Raw genomic sequence first — 21751 nt, forward strand, 5'->3', positions numbered from 1 at the left:
CTAACAGAACAACTTTTTCTGTCACTGTGCAAACACTGTGGCTTTATAACAACAGTAGTAGATGGGTTACAGCAATTTCAAACACCTCTCTTTCTCGAATGTTAGTAGCTCTGATGTGCATGTGGATGCACAGACAAGTGCATGTTGATATCAAAGAGGTAAAAAAACTGTCTACCTCTGAGGAGCCACAAGGGCTTTATAAAGCTAGGAGATGGACAAAATGGGGAACATCCAGTTGAGGGTACATGGACTGATGCGGAGATCCGTTTGTTTGCGGACGAAAAAAGGAATAGACAACAGAAGTTGAATACGAGTGGAGGTTTCAATTCCTGGCATATGCTTAGAGGCAATAGCGAGAGGGGTCACCTGACACAGGAACCAAGCACCTTTTCTGCAGGGACTGTTCCGCCTTTGTCTCATCTTACAGCCCCTCCTCAGCCACCTTCAATTTACCCATTCTTCCAGGCTCCTACTTACAATATGTAAGGACCAACACACATGCACATGTGCCCGTTATTTGTTTTTACATATCATAGGAAGGGGATTTAACAAGGGTGTATGACATGACGGCTGGCCCCAAAGAAAGTTGTTTTAGAACTGAACGGATACATATCCTTTGGAGGGAATGGGGCATATGGTTTTGAAACCATAATCTCTCCTGCGGGACGATTTAGATCTCAGAAAAGAATAAAGGGAGATCAAAGAGATACACAAGATGTTAGCTCAAATGAGGAGGGAGGCAGAGAAACTACAGCAGATGGTGGATAATGAAAAAGAGGAAATACACCATTCCCTTAAGAAAATTAATGGTCAGTTAGATGAGAAGGAACGACAAATCCATACATTGTCACGTAAAATGCAATAAGAGAGACTGAAGAGAACGAATTTCCAGATACAACAATACTAGTATCTAAAATGATGGAACCTTAAAATTGTTTTGGGAGGCATAGCGATGCTGAAGTCTTGGACACCCTTAGAGGCTGCACAGATGGCAAAAGACATCTCAGACCCCTTCACAGTCAGTGTGAAATATTATGAGTGGTTTCATAAAATGTGCATATCGTACACCCACCTTCCTAGAAATGTAGAAATGTTACTGAAAATAGGATACAGAAGTAGATGGCTACTAGTAAGAAGTACTTTCCAAATTCCACAGACAAGAGATTGGACAACCCTGACTAATAATATGTATGTCACAGAACGTCGAATGAAGGATTGGTTACTTTCTGAAGAGGACACAATTAATGGCCTAGCCATAAAGGATGGTGGTTTTTCTCAGGATTTAGGCCATATTGCAGAACCCAGACAAAGTCAGTGGCTGATAACATTTTAAGGTACAATGAAGCATAGGATAATAGAGCTGGGGTACAGGGGACAGCAGAGGCATATCGTTTTAGCTACTCAGACAATTATGAATGGATTATTAGCTTCAGTGGCCCATAGTTGTAAACTGCCCAACCCTGATTGGTCAAATAAAGGATATCAAGAGTTGTGCACACTTCTGATAAATATGGAAAGAGTTGCTATTTTTAAGGTAAATAAGGACACAGTTAAAAGTGATAAAGGGATAATGTTGCAACAGATGTGAGGAGAGCCCTGAGGGAATGTACTATTAAAGGGCATCACGTAGACAGGATGGAGAGCAAGAATACCAGAGAAGAGACAAGAGTAGGGATCAGTGTTATATTTGCCAAAGGTGCAGGCTTTCGGGTAGAGACTGTAGAAATAACAGAGGGAGAGAGAATAGGAGAGAAAGATGGGAAAATGGCAGAAATTACAGGAATGAGGTCCAGCCAACAGCACCACCCATGCCCCAAGACATCCAAGACACAAAGCACTCCATGAGGAACCCTTTCTGGGGACAACAAGGATCAGCGTAGGAAAATGCTGTGAGTGAGACAGAGACCCATATTGCAGAAACCCCAGCTCAGTGTTTTATAATGTAGGTATCAGACACGCCAGATGAGAATCCCATATGTCCAATTAAGGTAGGTAGCAAAGAGCTTGATTTCTTGATAGACAGTGGCACAACAATATCGGTGGTAAGGGACAAGATAGGGCCAAGCAGTAGCCAGAAAGTGACCAATGTAGTTGTGAATGGAAAGCTGATGCATGAAGAGTTAACTGAACCAGTACCAGTAACTGTTGATAATTATAAAATGACCCACTAATTTCTGTTATCACCAGATGCGCCCATAAATTTGATGGGGCAAGATTTGTTATGCAAATAGTATGTGACATTATATTTTTCACAATTTACGTAAAAGTACTATAATAGTAGCACTAACTGCTTGCAAATTAAGTGTGGATTCAGTGCTGTGTGCACACCCTGTATTGTCTCTCTCTCCACCACGGTACCAATGGACTCTTTACAGGGAGGTTTTTATAATATGTTTCGAGAATTGTTTAAATACAGCCCTGATGCTGAGACTGATTTGGTCACTTATTTATTGCAGTTGACATTAGTACCAGGACCTGTACGCTGTACTGCAGCATTTTTCCTAGGGCCAGTGCCTGAACTGTACAATGCAGTTGCTAGAGGACACACAGTATGTAGGCAAGGAACACTGCAGTAACCAAATTACGGCTATTGTGGTGCAACATACCTGCTGTGTCTCATTCAACTGAACCAAGCAAACAAAACCAACGAACATGACCTACACCTTCCCCACCCCATTTGCCCACTTTTCTCCCAGTCACAACTATTGATAATACTAATAAACACCCCCTCCCTGCCTTGTAGACGTGGAACTGGCTGCCCCACCCCCAACTCTGCAGAGTACCTACCCCCCAACCCAACAAGTTAAACTGAGGAGACTGTGGCTCCCCCTCAGGGCTGGACTGGGAGCTCAAAGCAGCCTTGGTAAATTTTATTAGACCAGCCTCTATACAGTGCGTAGCGAGCAAACCTGACCCTTGCAAGGAAGGACTGGCGGGTGATGGAATTTTTCCTCCCACCAAGAAAATTTGAAAAAAGTGGCAATTGAACAGGAGGGTCCAGGAATAGCCCAGTCAGCAAACATGCCACCACTATAATGAGAAAAGACCCCACCTCCGCTGTACAGACACTGCCACCAGTATGAGAAAAGACACACCAGCCAGCATGAGAAAAGATGCACCACTCGTGTGAGAAAGACACCACTGCCACTTTGAAATAAAACACTACTACTAGTGTACACACAAAGGCACCACCATGATGTTAGAAAAGACTCACCTCTAGTGTACAGACACTAAGACCAATGTGACAAAAGACACCATCACTAGTGTATAATGCTAGACACATCACCACCAGCGCGAGAAAAGACACATAGCTAGTGTGAGAAAAGACACTATCACCACCAGTGTGAGAAAATGCATCACCCTAAGTGTAGGGAGACACCACTACTGGAGTGTAAAGAAGTCAACATCAGTATGATAAAAGCCACATAACTAGTGTGAGTAAAAGTCAGCGCCACCAGGCTGAAGGAAAACCCACTGCTTGTGAAGAAAGACACTAGCATCACTGTAAGAGAGATGGTACAACTAGTACACAAGATACTACCAATGTGAGAAAAGACAAATCACTACTGTGAGAAAGCCGCACGTCTACAGTGAGAAAAGACACCACCACTGTAAGAGAAGACGCCATAACTAGTGCACAAAGACACCATCACCTAGGTTAAAAAGACACCACTAGTGTGAGAAAAAAACACCAGTGATAGTGTACAAAATACCACCGCTGTAATGAAAAAGAAGCCACCACTACTATCCAGAAACTACCACCAGTGTGAAAAAGCCAAACCACTAGTGTGAGATAAGACACTACTATTAGTATACAAACACACCACCACCAGTGTTAGAAAACACACCACTAATAATGCACAAAGACACCCACCACATTGTGAAAAAGGAGGTTTAAAGACTGTGAGAAGGTGGGTCTGACCATTTTTGTCTGCACAGATTTTTTTGCAGTTTGATCACCTGGTTTTTCATCTTTTACTGTGGGAGAGCCTCATAACCTGTCACTTCTCCACAGTAAACTCATGGTAAAATGGACCATGCAGGTTTTCTACCAGTGTACACCTTTTAAGATAAGGCCGCGGTGACACAGTAAGGGGCACTTGGGTGGTTACACATGAACACATGTGCACACATGAGAGGGCTGCATGTGGGAGACTCCTGTTATGTGCAGTCAGAAACTGCGCACAGGTAGCCTGGTGCAGAAGGGACTATGCAGAGTTGGCTAGTGACCTGGAACAGGCCTTATAATGTGGGTGTACACATGTAAGGGATAGTCAGTGTGATTTACTGTACACTCCATTATACTCCTATAGGAAAGACTACCTTAGGGCTCAGCTCCAGTTCTCTTTCAGGTAGAAACTCCAGACTCACAACGATGTGCACTGTATCCTGTGATAACAAAAACTATTCTGTAAAGTTCAAAAGCTTAGCTGTACAGCTTATAGGTCATCAAGAAACGTCATATTTCTCTGACTCCTGCCGGGCTGGGTTATTGAATTTTCATTCCAGCTGCAGAACAAAAAAGCCCTCACCCCTGAAAGGAAACAAGGAACAGTGCTTAAGCCTACCCTGAAGGAGGTCGGGATTGGGTGAACTACTACGCATCAATCAGCCAGCTGTCATCCTGTGCCAGGAAGAGAGCCTGACCCTGGCCACTCCACAGATGAGGGAGTCCAGACCTCTGAAGCCAAGCCAGGGAGGGGGACAAAAGGGGGGCGGGCTTCCTTTGATGATTTGCTGGTGGAAGGCACTGGCAGTGATGTGATGAAACAGCTTAGAAAAGAGGTACCCCTTCGGCCCCCTGCTGGTGGAAGGCACTGGCAGTGATGTGATGAAACAGCTTAGGAAAAGAGGTACCCCTTCGGCCCCCTGGTTCTCAGAGGAACTAAGGGCTTTTAAAATTCAGTGCAAACATGCAGAGAGGCAGTGGCGTAGTCATTATCTAATCAGTGATAAGACTACCTGGCGGAACCTGCTGAGCAGATACAAGCACGCTATTGCGTCTGCTAAGGCGCTGTATTTTGCGGACCTCATTCAAAATTCTCCGAATAGTGCTAAGTGTGTTTTTAATATTCTGAGAGGTCTTACTAATCCAGAGTGTCTGGCCAATAAGATTACTCCCTCGCAGGATTTGTGTGATGGGCTGGCAGCCTTTTTCCACAATAAAATCAAGGGTATCCTCGAGGGCCTGCAGTATGATCCGATTACTAGCTGCAAGGCTGGAGTAGGGATACCAACAGTGGATCCACCTGACCGTTCATTATCCAGGCTAAATGAAGAGGTAGCGGCAGGACCTTGTTTGGATCATTGGACGTGCCCTTCTTTGGAGGATTTCTCCAATGTAGCTAAGAAAGTCTGCTCGGGGTCTCCGCTAGACCCTATTCCGCAGAAATTCTGGAAGGAATTGGGGTCGGAATCTTTTCCGCACCTCCATCTGATCACTAATCAGTCATTAATCTGTGGTGAGGTTCCGGCCTGCTGGAAGGATGCGTTGGTATCTCCCCTTTTGAAAAAACCCTCGCTGGATCCCGCTTGTTATGGGAACTATCGCCCTATTTCCTTGTTGCCTTACCCAGCTAAGATAGTTGAACGCCTAGTTAGCCAGGAGCTTTCGGGGTTTTTAGAGAGCAAGGGTATTCTGGAGGAGAATCAATTTGGCTTTCGTCTGGGGCATGGTACCGAGACTGCATTGATCACTGCCTTGGATGATCTGCGAATGCGAGCGGATAAGGGACAGTCTGCAACTCTGATATTGCTTGACTTATCCGCCGCATTCGATACGGTCAGCCATACTATTCTCTTACATCGGCTTGAAGAGGTGGGGATCACAGGCTCGGCCCTAAAATGGCTTTGTTCTTATTTGTCGGACAGACGGCAGGCGGTCTTTCTGCCTCCGTATCAGTCAGATTTTCTGCCTAATAAACTGGGTGTACCACAGGGCTCCTCTATTAGTCCGATATTGTTTAATGTTTATATGCGACCTTTGGTGCAAATCATTAAATCTTGCAACATTATGGCAGTTAACTATGCCGATGATAGGCAATTGATCATCTCCTTGGAAGGTGATCAGGTGGATTCCTTATCCACCTTCCACAACTGTATGCTGGAAATGACGACTTGGCTGCAAAATAATGGCTTGCAATTTAATGGTGCCAAAACTGAGATCTTACATTGCTCAGTGGGCAGGGTACCTCTAGCCCTTCCTCTCAATTTTTGGCCTCTTCCATTGGACACCCCCCTGGTCCCAGTAAAGACTGTACGTAATCTGGGGGTCTGTTTCAATGAGAAGCTAAGTCTTGAGTCGCAGGTTAACAAGGTGGCCTCGAACTGTTATATGATTATGAGAGGCTTACGCAGGATCCTGCCTCTTCTGCCCCTCCATGTGCAAGGTACAGTAGTTCGATGTACTATTCTTAGTCGCCTGGACTATTGTAACGCCTTGCTGCTTGCTTCCCCAGCTTATCTGATCCGGAGGCTTCAACGTATCCAGGCAGCTGCCGCAAAACTTGCCCTTTTGAGACCGCGCTTTTCATCCAGCACCAAGGCTTTGACCGAGCTCCACTGGCTGCCTGTGCAACAGAGAATTATGTTTAAATCCCTGTGTGTAGCCTTTAAAGCTCTTCATGGCCTTGGCCCTAAACCGTTGCAAAGTCTTTTTAGATGGTATGTCCCCACGCGCACTCTGCGCTCTTCTTCAGCTAGGCTGGCCTTGATTCCCAAGACAAAGAGAGCTACTTTGGGAGGCAGAGCTTTCAGCTCTGCGGCTGCGCGACTTTGGAATAGTCTCCTCTCGGAGTTACGACAGGTGCAGGATCTGACACTTTTCCGTGGGCAGCTTAAGACCTGGCTGTTCCCCAGAGTTTAATTCCCAGCCCCCCCCCTTTTTCATTCCCTTCATTATGTCTTTAGCGCCAGGATGCCCGTAGGGTTGCAGTGCGCTCTACAAATATTTATACATGTCAGCGAGGGGTTGTGTGGTATTGTGTCTTTTCTTTATTTTCATTATAGAGTTTAGAGTTTCTTATGTCATTCTCCTATTGTGTATGTCATTTGGAACATGTATGTGTAATCTAGAATTCTCTGATGCAGGAACTGTGGTTTGAAAGGGGAGAAGCGTTTGAGCTGGGTTTGGCTGGAAGTCTTCACTCTTGAACCAGTGGGTCCTTACATGGCACTTTAAATAAAGAGGATTTTTTATATAAACCTCGACTCCCTCGCTTTTTTACAGGTGGAGCGGAGATGCCCAGAGCAAATCTGGCAAGTGACTCCTGGGTGATGCCATTTTGATCTATCCAAGAAGACTGTGCAAGGAGGTTGGGTCAGGGGTGGAGAGATGATGTGGCACATCAGGATAGGCCAGAGGTGTGTCCCTGCTGGACACTGCCGCCCCCACTTAAAAGGTCCTCCACAGGGGAGAGAGCTCTCTCCTGGATGTTCTTTCTGCCGGGCACAGGACTTGGAGGCAGTCGCCATGGACAATTGGAAGGAGGAACCCCCCCCCCTGACAGCCATCAGGCCCCAGGACTGACTGACCCCCGAAACAGTGGGTGTACTCCCCAGTGCCAGGCAAGCTGGTCCCCTTACACCAACTGATGACCAGTTGGAAGAAAGTCTGGGCTCTGCACAAGAAGTGAAAGGCACAGAAAAACCAAAGCAAAAAGGCTGGCACAGGGAACAGTGAAATCAACTCTCTGTGAAGTTTGACAACTTGGAGGCCAGAAGAAAGTGCTCCAGGGGCCATATTACAGTACTTTTAAAAAGGTGCGCCAGGTGTAAACAATGAAAATGTGCCCTATTACCATGAATGCAGCGCATTCCTGTTAAAAAAGGAGCAGTTCCTCTACAGCCGCTCCGTGTTTTCACAGAGCAGGCAGCAACCAGCCTGCACTTGTAAGGGGGATTAGAGATCCCCTTGCAGGCAGTTGCAGTCAGCGCCTGCATCCGCCTGCAAGGGGAAGTCTGGGGGGTCCATAGGACCCACTTTCCCCCTCTAGAGGGCTGCTCTCAGGGGGTGGACTCGTTGGCGTGCTGACGTCAGTTCCACCCACTTTTTCTGTGCCACCAAGACAAACGGGCGGAGCGACAAATTTTCAAATGCAAACATAGCATACCAAATATATAAACATATATAAATTCACAAATGCATAATCAATAAAGACATAGAGAAATAGCAACTGAATAAGCATTTCTCATTATTAAAATATCAACATGATTAAGACATATTAAAATAAAAGATTTTTCGTAGAAACAGGTGGACAACGGGGAGGGGGGCGGGACAGTGAGGAATCCACAGGTAGATACTGTATCCACCAGAAAAAGCGTTACCGAAGGTAAGTAACTTGTTCTTCTGATGGATACTTCTGCCTGTGGAATCCTCAGCTTATGAATAGATTCCCAAAGCCGTACCTCTCCTGGAGGAGGGTGTCCACCTGACTAGACAAAAAAATCTTGAAAAACAGAACGAGCAAAATGGCCTTCCCTCCTAACCTCAGAGCCCAAGCAGTAATGCTTCGCAAAGGTATGGAGAGAGGCCTAAGTTGCTGCCTTACAAATGTCAACAACAGGAACACCTCTAGCCAAAGCAGAAGAAGTAAACTTAGCTCTGGTGGAATGAGCTCTGATACCTTCAGGAGGGTCCTTCTTGGCCAATGCGTAGTAGATCTTGATGCACAAGATGATCCACCTGGAGAGTGTCCTCTTGTGCACAGCCTTGCCTTTCATCTTCCCAACATAGCCCACAAAGAGCTGATCGTCCAGCCTCAGATCTCTTGTCCGATCCAAGTAAAAACTGACAGCTCTCTTAGGGTCCAAACAATGCAGTCTCTCCTCCTTCTTGGAAGGGTGAGGGGGAAGGATAGAAGGGAGGCAAATTAATGGGTTGTCCCAAATGAAAAGGGGTAACCACCTTGGGAAGGAAAGCAGCCATGGTCCTTAAGACCAACTTATACGCATGAATGGTCAAGAAAGGAGGTTTCGAACTAAGAGCCTGAAGCCCACTTACACTCCTAGCCAAGGTAATGGCAATCAAGAAAACCGTTTTAAAAGAAAGAAGCCTTAACGGGCAAGTATGAAGAGGCTAAAACGGAGAAACCATTAAAAAGGTAAGAACGAGATTCATGTCCCACTGAGGCATAATGAAAGGTGTGGGAGGGAACTTATTTGTAAGGCCCTTAATGAACCTCTGACAATGGAGGACTTAAATAAAGACGGCTGGTCCGGCATACATTGAAAAGCCGACAAGGCCGACAAATAGCCCTTAACATTCGCTACAGTACAACCTTGCCGTGCAAAAGAAAGTGAAAACTCCAGAATATTAGACAAATGGGCCTTCAAAGGGTCAATGTCTCTCTCTCCACAACACCTAACAAATCTGGACCATCTGGAAGAGTAAACAGACTTAGTGGAGTGTTGCCTGGACGATAAAATAACATCCACTATATCCGGCGGGAGAGAGAAGGAACTCAAGTTGCCCTGTTCAATCTCCAGACATGAAGGTGCAGGCTCTGGAGGTGGGGGTGTAGAACCTGCGACTGCGAGAGGAGGTCAGCCCCGAGAGAGAGACGGAGCGGAGGGTGCGATGAGAGGTGAAGTAGATCTGTGTACCACACCCTTCTTGGCCAATCTGGGGCGATCAATATGACATGGGCCCGGTCTTGGCGAATCTTCCTCGGAACCTGAGGAATCAAGGGCATGGAAGGAAACGCGTAAAGGAGTGGTGAGCTCCAATCCAATTGAAACGCGTCCCCCAGCGCCCCCTGCATCAGATACTGGAGACTGCAGAACAACGGGCGTTCTCATAAGTGGCAAACAGATCCAACCGAGGAGACCCCCACATCTGAAAGATACGACAGACCACCTCCGGATGAAGCCGCCACTCGTGATCGGCGGAGTAACGCCGACTGAGACTGTCCGCAAGCACATTCAGTACACCGCCCAGATGATTTGCAAACACACAAATCCGATGGTTTTGAGCCCAGGACCAGAGTCGCAGAGCCTCTCGACAGAGACAAAACGACCCTACACCTCCCTGTTTGTTGATATACCACATCGCGGTAGTGTTGTCCGTCAGGACCTGAACAGACTGACCGCGAAGGGAAGGGAGGAAGGCTTTTAGTGCCAAACGAATCGCCCACAATTCCAGCAGGTTGATATGAAGCAACCTTTCCACTGGAGACCAAAGACCTTTGACCTACAGATCCCCCAGATGAGCACCTCACCCTAGAGTGGAGGCATCCGTGTTCACTGTGGCCACCGGTGGAGGAGGCTGAAAGGGCTTTCCTTGAGACAGGTTGCCCTACACACCTCACCAAGTTAACTCCGCAGGAGCTTCTCTGGAGATCATGACTTTCTCCCAGAGATCTCCGTTGTGCTGATACCACTGCCTGCAGAGGTACCACTGGAGTGCCCTCATGTGCCAGCGTGCATGGTTGACCAACAGAATGCAGGAAGCGAACAGACCGAGCAGGCGAAGTACCTTGAGGACTGGAACAACCGCTCCATCTTGAAATAAAGGAATAATTTCCTGTATGTCGAGAATCCTCTGCGGACGCGGGTATGCTCGACACACAGAAGTGTCCAGTATTGCCCCTATGAACAGGCTGCGCTGAGAAGGCACCAGGTGAGATTTGGGTACATTTAAACCCTAATTGAATAACAGATGAGCTGTTACCTGCAAGTGGCACGAAACCAACTCTGGAGTCTCCGCTTTCAACAGCCAGTCGTCCAGGTAGGGGAAAACAAGAACCCCTGACCTTCTGAGATGAGCTGCTATCACTGCCATCACCTTTGTAAAGACCCGAGGTGCGGAAGTAAGACAGACCGGAATAACCGCAAACTGATAATGTTGCGACCCTACCGTGAACCGGAGATACTTCCAATGCGACCTCAGGATGGGAAGATGAAAAGACGCATCCTGTAGATCGATGGACACCATCCAGTCTTCCTGTTGCAGCGCAAGAAGAACTTGAGCCAAGGTCAACATTTTGAACTTCTCCTATCTGAGGTAAAGGTTCAAAATCCTGAGGTCCAGAATTGGCCTTAAGCGACCGTCCTTTTTGGGGATCAGGAAATACCGGGAGTAGCAACCCTGACCCCTTTCCTGCTTCGGAACCACCTCTATTGCACCTTTCTGAAGTAAGGTAAGAACTTCCTGCTGTAAAAGCAGTAAGTGGTCCTCTGAGCACCAACCCTGGCGAGGAGGGTAAGGAGGAGAAAACTCCAAAAAGGGAAGGGCGTACCCATTTCCTACAAGATTCAATACCCAACAATCTGACGTGATCAGTCTCCATTCTTGTAGAAAGTGGGACACCCGGCCTCCAACCTTACCAACATGTTCTAAGATGGGGGATCTAGAGCTGCTTTCCTGATGTACCAACGGTGGCGGGAGGGGAAGTAGAGAAAGAGCAGGAGGATTGTTGTCGAGCTGCACCCCTGAGGCCTCTTTTATTCCTCCCTCTGTACGACTTGTATAAGGGATTCTGCTGTTGCTGGCCCTGTTGAGATTGCTGACAACCATGAAAGGAAACCCATCTCCCAAATCCATGATACCGCTTGTATCTGTATCCTCTGGACTGCACCTGGAGGCCTAGAGACCTTGCAGTAGCCCTGCTGTCCTTAAAACGCTCTAAGGCTGAGTCCGCCTTTGAACCAAAGAGTTTTGACCCATCAAAGGGCAAATCCAGCAAAGTTGCCTGAACATCCGGTGGGGAACCAGACGAACGAAGCCAAGCCTGCCTCCTTGCAGCCGCAGAAGAACCCATCACATGAGCTACAGAGTCAGCAGTGTCCAGGCCTGATTGAATCACCTGATGTGCCGCAGCCTGCGAATCAGAAGGGACTTCCATGAAATTAGCTCGATCCTCCTCAGGCAACTTAGGAGCTAGCTGCATGACTGAGTCCATTAAAGCATGGATATACCTTCCAAGAAGACAGGTAGTATTAGTGGACTTAAGAGCCATACTTGAAGAAGAGAACACCTTCTTTGCCGCCCACTCCATCTTTTTAGAATCCCTATCACCAAGAATGGTAGGGAAAGAACCAGAAGACTGCTTCGAACAATAAGCCTGGACAACTAGACTTTCCGGCATAGGATGAGAGGATAAAAAAGCCGGATCACCAGGAGCAGGCCTGTACCTCCTAGCGATGGAGTGAGAAACCGCAGGAGCAGACAAAGGCTTCTGCCACACCTCCATTATTGGTTCTGTCAAAGCATCCGTAAAGGGAAGCAACGGTTCTGTAGTGGAAGAAGAAGTATTAAGAACTTCCGTAAGAATATTTCACCCCAGCAGAGGGAGGCTGTAAACCAAGCAAATGAATGAATGAATGAATGAAAGTTACATTTGTATAGCGCTTAGCTACCCTGAGGCCTCCTAGCGCTTGCGGAGCGGAGAGCCCTATGAAAGGGCACATCAAACTATGGTGCTGAGAGAAAGAGGTGTGTTTTTAGCAGTTTTCAAAAGATCAATAAGTCAGGTTCACCTCGGTGCGTGTGCGGGAGAGTATTCCATAGGTTAGAGGCATTCAGAGAAAAGGAGCATCCGCCCCACCTGGATCTTTGAACTTTCAGAGGTTTGGCCAAGAAAGCAGAGCTGGAGCGAAGAGTCCTGGCGGGTAGGTAAGGAGTGACCAGGGACTGTATAATGTGAGAGCCGTTTTTCCAGATAGCTTTATGTGCCAGGCACATGGCTTTGAACTGGATCCTGGCTCGGATAGGCAGCCAGTGGAGGTTCTTCAGGGCAGGCTTTGCCGATTGTCTACGAGGAATCTGAAGTAGGTGGCGTGCTGCACAGTTCTGGATCACTTGAAGTCTGTGGAGAGTAGATTGAGGAGCGCCCAGATAAAGTGCGTTCCCATAATCCAAGCGGGACAGAATCAGAGCCTGAACCATGATTCTCCTCGCCTGAAAAGGGAGCAGGGGGAGAATTTTCCTGAGCATTCGCAGCAGGCCAAAGCAAGAGGCCGAGAGCTTGGTGGCCTGGTGGTTAAAACAAAGGGAGCTGTCGAGCCATACGCCAAGACTCTTAATCTGTTTTTTGGGAGTGGGCATAGGTCCCAGACAGGACAGCCAGCTGAGAGGCGAGGTGGGGGGGAAGAGATTTTGCCCAAGAACATAAGTTCAGTCTTCTCCCCATTTAATTTGAGGTGAGAACGGTCCATCCATTGAGCTACTGCCTCAAGGCAGGAGCCTAGAGCGCATGAAGATCCCTCAGGGTGATTTAGTGCCACCACCAATTGGGTGTCATCTGCGTAGGTAATGATTTTGATGTCAAATGGGAGGACTATCTCAGCTAGAGGGGCCATGTAGGAATTGAAAAGAGTGGGGCTCAGGGATGAGCCCTGCAGCACTCCGCAGCTGAGAGGCCATTGATAGGAAGTGGAATTCCCCTCAAAAACTTGAAAGAATCGATCCTTTAAGAAGGACCGAATCCAGGTGAGTGCCATTTTTCCCACTCTTCGATTGACCAACCGCTCAAGTAGGATGTTATGGTTGACAGTGTCGAAAGCGGCACTGAGGTCTAAAAGGATAATGGCCGCTGAGCCGCCCTTATCCATAAGTCTTCTAGCTTCTTCAGTAACTGCGAGCAGGGCAGTCTCAGTGCCCAGCTGAGGACGGAACCCTGTTTGGGAGACGTGCAGCAGGTTGTTAGATTCAAGGTGGTTGACTAATAGGGAGTTAATGTGTCTTTCCAGAAGTTTACTTAACCACGGGAGAAGAGAGATAGGGCGGTAGTTAGCCATATTCGAGTGGTCAAGGTTAGGTTTTTTTAGGAGGGCTCTGACCTGTGCACATTTCCATGCCCGAGGTACTACGCCGGAAGTGATGGAGGAGTTTAACACGTCTACAATAACTGAGCCAATAGTATTATAGACAAGTGAAAGGTATCGTGGAGGGGCAGGGTCTGTTGGAGAGCCAGACGTGACCCTAGCAAGGAGACTGTCTAGGGATTTAGCGTCAATTAAGGGAAATTCTTCTAGAGAATTCTTTGTTTTGGCTCTAGTGCTGGAACAGATATGCACCGGCGAGACGGGAGCAAAATGCTGACATATCAACTGAATTTTGTGATGGAAATATTCGGCTAGATCATTGCAATGCTGGGGGATATTGTCGTCTTTAGGGGATTCCTACGGTAGGGAAGACAGAGATTTGGCAATTCGAAATATTTCTTTGGGAGCAGAGGCGGCTGCATTGATTTTGTCCTCATAGAAGTAGATTTTTGCCATTTTGATCTCTGCTTTATAGGATCTTATTGCTTTCCTATACTCAATTTTCCTCACTTCCTCATAATTCAGTCTCCATCTCCTTTCTAGTTGTCTACAGGACTGTTTAAGTTTCCTTAACTTAGGAGTGAACCAGGAAGCAGATTTCTCTCTGGTTTTTTTGTGGGCTGGTAATTTTGGCACGAGCGTGTCTAGGGAGTTACGGATCCATGAGTTGAAGTTGCTGTTTGCCAGTTCAGGGTTAGAGTTATAGGGGGGTCTGGTAGCGTTGAGCGTATTGGACCATTGGCTAGCAGAGAGATTCGACCATTTCCTCTCTAAAGTCAGAGAGGTCTTCTGCGAAAGGTTAGGGGTACAGGTCTCCCAGGTTAGGGGAACTAGAAAATGATCGGTCCAAGGGAGGGGAATAGGACCACCCACCGATAGCTTCTGATCATTGCTAAACACAGGGTCAAGTAGATGGCCTTTGTCGTGCGTCGGAGCGAAGCCCTTTTGAATAATTTGAAGAGCCGACAAGCAGGTTGACAATTCAGTGGCTAAATGATTGGAAGGATTGTCCAGATGGATGTTGAGGTCACCAAGGATAGTGAAGCTGGCAGAGTTCATGGCTCGATCGGCTACAAATAAGGGGAGGGATTTAAGAAATTGGCCAATGGGTCCTGGGGGACGGTATAGTAGAAGACCAGAAAAGGTACAGGTAGATGAGATTTCTAAGGAAAAATGCATGCTTTCACAGTCAGAGGGGCCCTCCAATGAGGACCGGCAGTTTAAATTATCTTTGTATATTATGGCTAATCCTCCACCCCTAGCTGTCTTGCGATCCGCCCTATGTATAACATAGCCAGGATATAAAGTTTGAACGATGGCTGGATTGGAATCGTCATGTAACCATGTTTCCGTTAAGAATAGGGCGTCAGGTTGAAGATCTTCTAATAAAAGGTGGAGTTCCGTGGAATGTCTGGGAAGAGAGCGACAATTCAATAGGAACAGTTTCAAGGGGGGAGGGGGCCAGGGTGGGAGTATTCTTCCGGCTAGGCTGTAGTTTATAGTTACAGGAAGAGCAGCCGGTGGGATTTTTAGCGATCTCCAAAGAGTGTTTGCAGTGTATCTCGATAGATCCCCTCAGAGCCCTGAGTGCCTGGGCACTATAGCGAAGAGCGTTGCGAGGGCCACCAGGGGACATGGCCCTAGGTCCCGGCCGGGCGCAGACGGGCTTGCCTTTGGCGCGCCCGCTGCGCGCATCCGCTGCGCGAAGGAAAGTACATCCGGTTAGGTAGTCAGGCAGTGCGAAGACTAGAGCGCTACCCGACCCGGAAATGACCCGCCCAAGGAGTGTCTCCAAGCAGCCCTCCGCTCAGACCGGGGCTAAGGAGCACTCAGCGAGGAAAGATACAGCGGTAAGTGTGCAAATACCAAATAACAAAATTAAATCAGCCACCTTCCTTATGATCACATGATAAGGAGCAATGTCTTGCACAACACCAACATTCGCAGATGGGAGATTATACTCAGGAGAAGTGTCCAAGCCACTAGCCTCGCGGAGGCCCTCAAACTCATCCATAGAATCAACGATCTCCCTTTCCTCCTGATTCTGTGCATATTCATCCTCTTCAAGGATCCCCTGCGCCTCTCTCCTAGAGTGATGTTTAGGAATAGGCGTCGGCGCCGCCACGTACGACGTTGGTGAAGCCATCAACGACCTAGACGGAGGAGCATCGACTTCGAATCTCGACGCCGGTCGAACTCGAGGTGGAGCAGAGTCAACAGCTGAAGGAGTCCATGGAGCCGGAGTGGAGGACCTCGGCGCCGGGAAATGCCAAGCCGGAGTCAACGGCAAGAAAGGCATAAAGGGTGCCTGAGGATAAAACTGAGGAACACCCAAGTTGAAGGCCAAAGGACCCACGGGGCCCGAAGGCGCACCGGATGGAGTAGAGGCCCTGGCAAACATGCCAAACATCGCATTAAGAAAATGCGAAGAGTCTGAACCAGGAGCAGGAAAAGCAGGATAAGGATCTGTACCTTCGTGAGGTCGAGCTGGAGGTTGTGGAGCCGGGGACGGCGCCCGCACAGGAGAAGTCACTCCGACTGACTGGAGTCGACTCCCTAGGCACCGGAGACATCGCTGGAGTCAGTGAGTCTTCATACCGGATCCGGAGATGGAACCGGCGTCACCTGAGGAGAAGGAGATGGAGAAACAAAGTCCTTTTTTTGAGGCCGTTCAGCCGGAGTCGGCGACCTCGACCTCGAGGCCCTGGTCTTCGAAGAACGATGTCGAGAGCCATGCCTCCTCTTGGACTTCTTATGTTTCTTCGACCTCGATGTATGGGACGACGAAGACTTTGCCCTCCTACGACTTCTCCTTTTTAGCTCTGGCCATAAATAACTTAGCTTCTCGCTCCTTAATGGCCTTCGGATTCATCTTCCTGCAGCTTCAACACTCCTCGACGTCATGATCCGAGGATAAACACCAGAGGCAATCTTCATGCGGGTCCGTGATTGACATATGCCCACCACACTCTCTGCAGGGTTTAAACCCGGTCTTCCTGGAAGTAGCCATCAGGAACAAACAAGAGATACAAAGTTTTCTTCGATGAAAATGGAGAGCCCTAACAAAAACCGTTAAGCGTCGATGGCGCGGAAAAAAGGGAACTGACTTCAGCATGCCGACGAGGTCTTTTTATGGCTCCGATGACGTCATATGGTGTCGCGAGCGGAGCCATGCTATTGTGACGTCCTCGTCGACGTGGGAGAGCTAGGAAAAAATTTCCCGCTGAATGCTGGCGCAGGGGGCATTCATAAGGTGAGGAATCCACAGGCAGATGTATCCATCTGAAAAGGGGAAATGCAATTGTATACATTACTGACACAGAGATAATGGACCGTGAGAACTGAAAAGATCACCGCAGCTGTGTCGATCCGGAGCACTGAAGCACGTCAGAACATAAAGACGAAAAAAGTAAGAATGGAGCCGATGACCATGAGGATTGCAAGTAAGAGGTGGAGTCGCGTTATCTTGGGACTCTAGAAGAATTCTTTGAAGAAAAATAACTTGCACACATCCGAGCCAAATACTAGATGGCAGGAGTATGCACAGCATGTGTATCCAGACATGCCTCGAACATATACATATATCTTTATTCACAAAATACTCCAGGAACCCACGCATGGGCAGATCACTTCAGTGCCTATGACTGTAGATGAGGATCCCTTGGAAGGGAATTGTAGCTTTGCAAAGTATACAGCAAAATCTTTAATTCTTACTGGCTGAGGTGCTGTCCCATTTCTTGTAAGGCCTGCTCTTGTTCTTCACAAATTTTCTGTATTTCCTCCTTTTCATCTTGCAAGTTCTTTAGCTCCTACAATCAACAAGAAGAATCTAAACACAGAATCATATAAATAAACATCAAATAAAGTGCAATTGTTAACAATTATTTCCTCACCCCAAATATCCTAATTCTTTTTCAGGTAATGGTCTTCTTCACTACCAATATATAAAGTACTACTTTGAGTAACTGTTAGTCAAAATTGCAGCATGATTCATCCCTACTCTTGGGTGGAATGCTATCAATACTCTTCAAACTTGTACTGTCACGTCCCTCCTTCCTTCCTTCTGCTTCACACTTCCCAACTGGGCAGCAAAAGATAATGTAGCACAATTTCTGCTGAAACACGCACCTCAGAGCCACTACAAACAACAAAGAATAGCAGTCTAAGGCAATTAATTTAGCTTTACCATTGGATAGCCTTTTATCTTTATACGACTTTCCTATACTTGCTCCCGCTTTCTCCAGGCTTGTCAATATTTATGTCTGCTCTGGTGTAGCAGACCCTATGGCTATGGACGCTATGCTCTGCCCTATCAACTTTGAAATGAAAAACACTCACAATGTAACATATTCTAGAGCATCTACTGTTTTATTAAGTATTGTGTTCTTTGTTATTTATCCTTGAAAGCAATAATATTATTATTTTAAATTAAAAGTTACCAATAAGGGCAAGCACAGGCAATGGGACATATATTACGGGCTGATAATTTAGAGTTGAGCACCCTGACAGAAGAGTAATGGTGCTTAGCCCCATGTGGAAGAGCTTCATGAGGCGTTGTGGCCTAGCCAATACTTAGCTATTCACTATGTTTTTTAAATGAGTGCTGTAAGTGAAATTTCATATTTCTTGATGCAATTGTATAAAGGGGAACACCAAAATAAAATATTTTGACTACTATGTTATTGTTACGTAGTAGTATTCGCTTCTGGGGCAAAAATAAAAGTGAAAGAAATGATTAGTCGTCATATGCCCATGATTTTGCAGCAAACACATCAGAAAATCTCTCATTGCTGAGGAAGTTTTTCTAATTTAACTATCCTGAACCTATAAATATAGGTGTACCTGAAGGAGATTTAGGACGTGCGACAGAAAGAAGGGTGGCTGTTTGAATTGCAGACCAACAATAATATTTAACATTTTTGTGTTTCTGTTAATGTATTGTTAGGCACACATTACAAAATGCAACGTATTAACCAACAGACATTTTCTCTTCCACATAAAGAAAAAAGAATTGCAATTACACAAAGGCATGGCATATCTACCAAGTTTGGTGCAAAGCTGGAAAGTCCAAAATACTATATAGTCATTTTCCTGTTCGGTAAAAAGCAGGTCAAGACAGTGATTCTGAGAAAGTGTGCAGCTGCACTAATTTCACACCCACTCCCAAAGTCCCTAATGATAAGGATCTGACAGCTGCTGAACCAGCACTGTCCAAGCTGCTGCGTCTTTTGTAAATGCATCTCTCTTCATAAAGTTCATGTGACATTGCCATGCCATTGCCCACTTCAACATATCTTTCACCCAGTCCTCCAGCCTTGATTCCCTCCATCTCAACCAGAGCATAGTTTTGAATCTGTTAGGAAGAATTGCCCTTAGAGATGCAAAACAAATTAAATGTTACCTGTTCTAGGCTTAAAGGCAGTCCCTAACAAACAATTTGTAAATTAATCTCTGGGATTATTAGATTTAATTTAGCTAGGACTTGTTTATTAAACATGTTTTTAATTTGTTTTATCCTTTTCCATTACAACAGATAGAGCAAAAGGGTGCAGAAGACCATAATACATTCACAACGGGATTGGATATAGTAAAATTGAGATCATACATGAAGGCCAGACGCAGCGTCTGCTATCAGTTTTCAGCCGCATAATGCAGCTTATACACTGATTTACAAAATCATGGAAGGTTCATGGAGGTCTTTCATCGGGGGGATAACTTGAATTATGTGCTAGCATTTTCCAGAATTTAGCTAGGACTTGAGTCCAAAACCTCTGTCTGGATGGATAAAACCAAAAGGCTGATTTAGGTTTTGGCAGACAGAGTAGCGTCAGGGTGGCGGAGAAAATTACCTCCGTCAAAGTTATGCTGAAAGGAACTGCTGTCACAGCAGCTCTGGTCAAGGTACAAAATGTGTGGTGGACATCCTCCGTTCCGACTTTGGTTTTGACAGGCGTCTACAAAAATGTTAACATTTTGTTGTTTTTCAGATACATGCTCCCAAATTGGGAGATTGGTTTGGAAAAACAAAAACTTAATGACATCCCCACAACCTGGGAGCTTTATTCTAGGATGTGGGGGTCATTGTCTTTTTTTTTTCTATCCCTCACTGCCAGGTTTTACATGGACAGTAAAAAAGACATCACATCGGCCACCCAAATTAGAACGGATAGTGTGATGCCTTTCCTCAGACAGCACCTGCTCCGTTGGGCTGTAGGCAGAAGCTTTCCAATGGAGCCAACAAGGGTCTGTTGATGGAAAGCTTAGGGTCCTTCCATCTCTAAATGATGCGGGTGGACTGAGAATTTTTATGAGACAGGATATTCCATCACATTTGCAACAAAGTACCCTGTCCACCAAACTCCAAATCAGGTGGAAATTACTTACCAAAGACCTGGGCCAATTTTGGAGGGTCTCCGGGTATATTTAATGTAGCTTCATAGAGGTTAAATATGTTCTACATAGATAATTAAATTGCAGTAGCTAAAATCTAAAATTACATTGCATTTTCTTTACCTGATGGCATGAGTTTTCCCACTACTTGTATAAAAAAGTCTCAGAACAATCTTCTTCCCATTGCTACTCCTTTTAATTTGCACTCCATTGTGCTACATATACGCTTGGAGTCAGTCTGCCACCAGAGATTAAGCTAAGCATCACCATTAGGTTTTTTTTTTTTTAGAATCTCTGAGAATACCACCCAGATTTCTTTCGTCATTTGCACCAGCTGTGCATGTTGCACGAACTGTGCCATTCCAACGTCAAAAGACACTTTATATCCTTAAATGTTATAAAATTATCAGTATACAAGACTCCAGGTTTAACCTCTTCTGTGCCCATGACGAGATAGTCTCGTCATGGAGCACGGTCGCGCTGTGCCCATGACGAGACTATCTCGTCATGAACCCCACCCACTAATGTAACGCCCGGCACAGGAGGGGGAAAGGGCGTGGCACTGAAGGGGTTAAGGCAGCCCCATTCATCGATTGCACCACCCCCATTTCCTTTTGTATTTTTTTGATAAACGGTAGACTCTAACTGCATACCCCTTGCTAAAGGAGACCTTTATATAACCACTCTTTCTAATATTCTCCCTATTTCTCGCATCCTACAAGGATAACTCTCGGGTTGGGCAACTCCCAGTCATTTTCCAATTAGATTGCATGATGTAATTGCAAAACCATTTGATGAAGTTTTTCGTCCAGCAGCCTTAAACCCCACCCCACCCCACCTCTATCTTCGGCCAGTTTAATTGTTCCTAGCTTAACCCTGCTTCGGACTCTGCCGTATTAAGCAAATTGTCCAGGTCTTTGAATAGTTGTGCAGATATAAGTCACTGCACCTTGTAGAGAACAAAGAAAACTTTTTAGAAAGTACATTTTCACCAGTGATGCTTGACCCATTATTGATAGTAGAAATTAATTCAAAAATAAATAAATCACTGACTTTCTGAGACCTTACACTACTCTGCCCAAATTACACTTATACTGTTCTTTCACGGTGTACACCGCATGAATTCCCAGGCACGTGAAGCATTCTGTCTCCCACATTTGTTAATTTTGTCTCTCCAATCCTTTCAACTCTCTATGGGGAGATAATTCAACTTTGTCCCAATTAGTTTGATGCCCCTACAGTTCCTAAAAATGCTCCTGTTCTTGCAACAGCAGCTAAATCACTACTGGATATCTCGAGTATACTAGTTTGTCATCTGCATAGATCCAGCCAACATGCATCGTATCCCCTGCTTTTATACCTCAGTCCCGTAGGGGCCACTGTAGATTACAGTCCAGCAGTGCCACTGAAAACACAAACAGGAGCTGGGACAAAGGGCTGTCCTTCCTAGCATTCCCTCTCTGTACACCAAGAGTCATATCACTCGCCTGGTCTTCACCCTTGCCTTTGACTTCGAGTATATCAGTTTTACCCATCCCAGAAAAAAAGGCCGAACTTCATTCTCTCTAGTATACGTACCATACAGACCACCTAATCA

At 46.3% G+C, this 21751-nt stretch overlaps 1 protein-coding gene across 8 annotated transcripts in view; it reads right to left on the reverse strand.

Annotated features, from left to right (window-relative positions):
- The window catches only part of LOC146810867 (RUN and FYVE domain-containing protein 1-like), a 516661-nt gene that overhangs the window by 83312 nt on the left and 411598 nt on the right, over nt 1-21751 (reverse strand). For all 8 annotated transcript variants that reach the window (XM_085617892.1, XM_085617897.1, XM_085617895.1 and 5 more), the window contains one exon: nt 17479-17573. In XM_085617892.1, the coding sequence (XP_085474018.1) occupies nt 17479-17573 (95 nt within the window). The remainder of the gene's footprint in view (nt 1-17478; nt 17574-21751) is intronic.

The sequence above is a fragment of the Triturus cristatus genome, chromosome 7, assembly GCF_964204655.1.
Source record: "Triturus cristatus chromosome 7, aTriCri1.1, whole genome shotgun sequence".
NCBI classification, from domain to species: domain Eukaryota; kingdom Metazoa; phylum Chordata; class Amphibia; order Caudata; family Salamandridae; genus Triturus; species Triturus cristatus.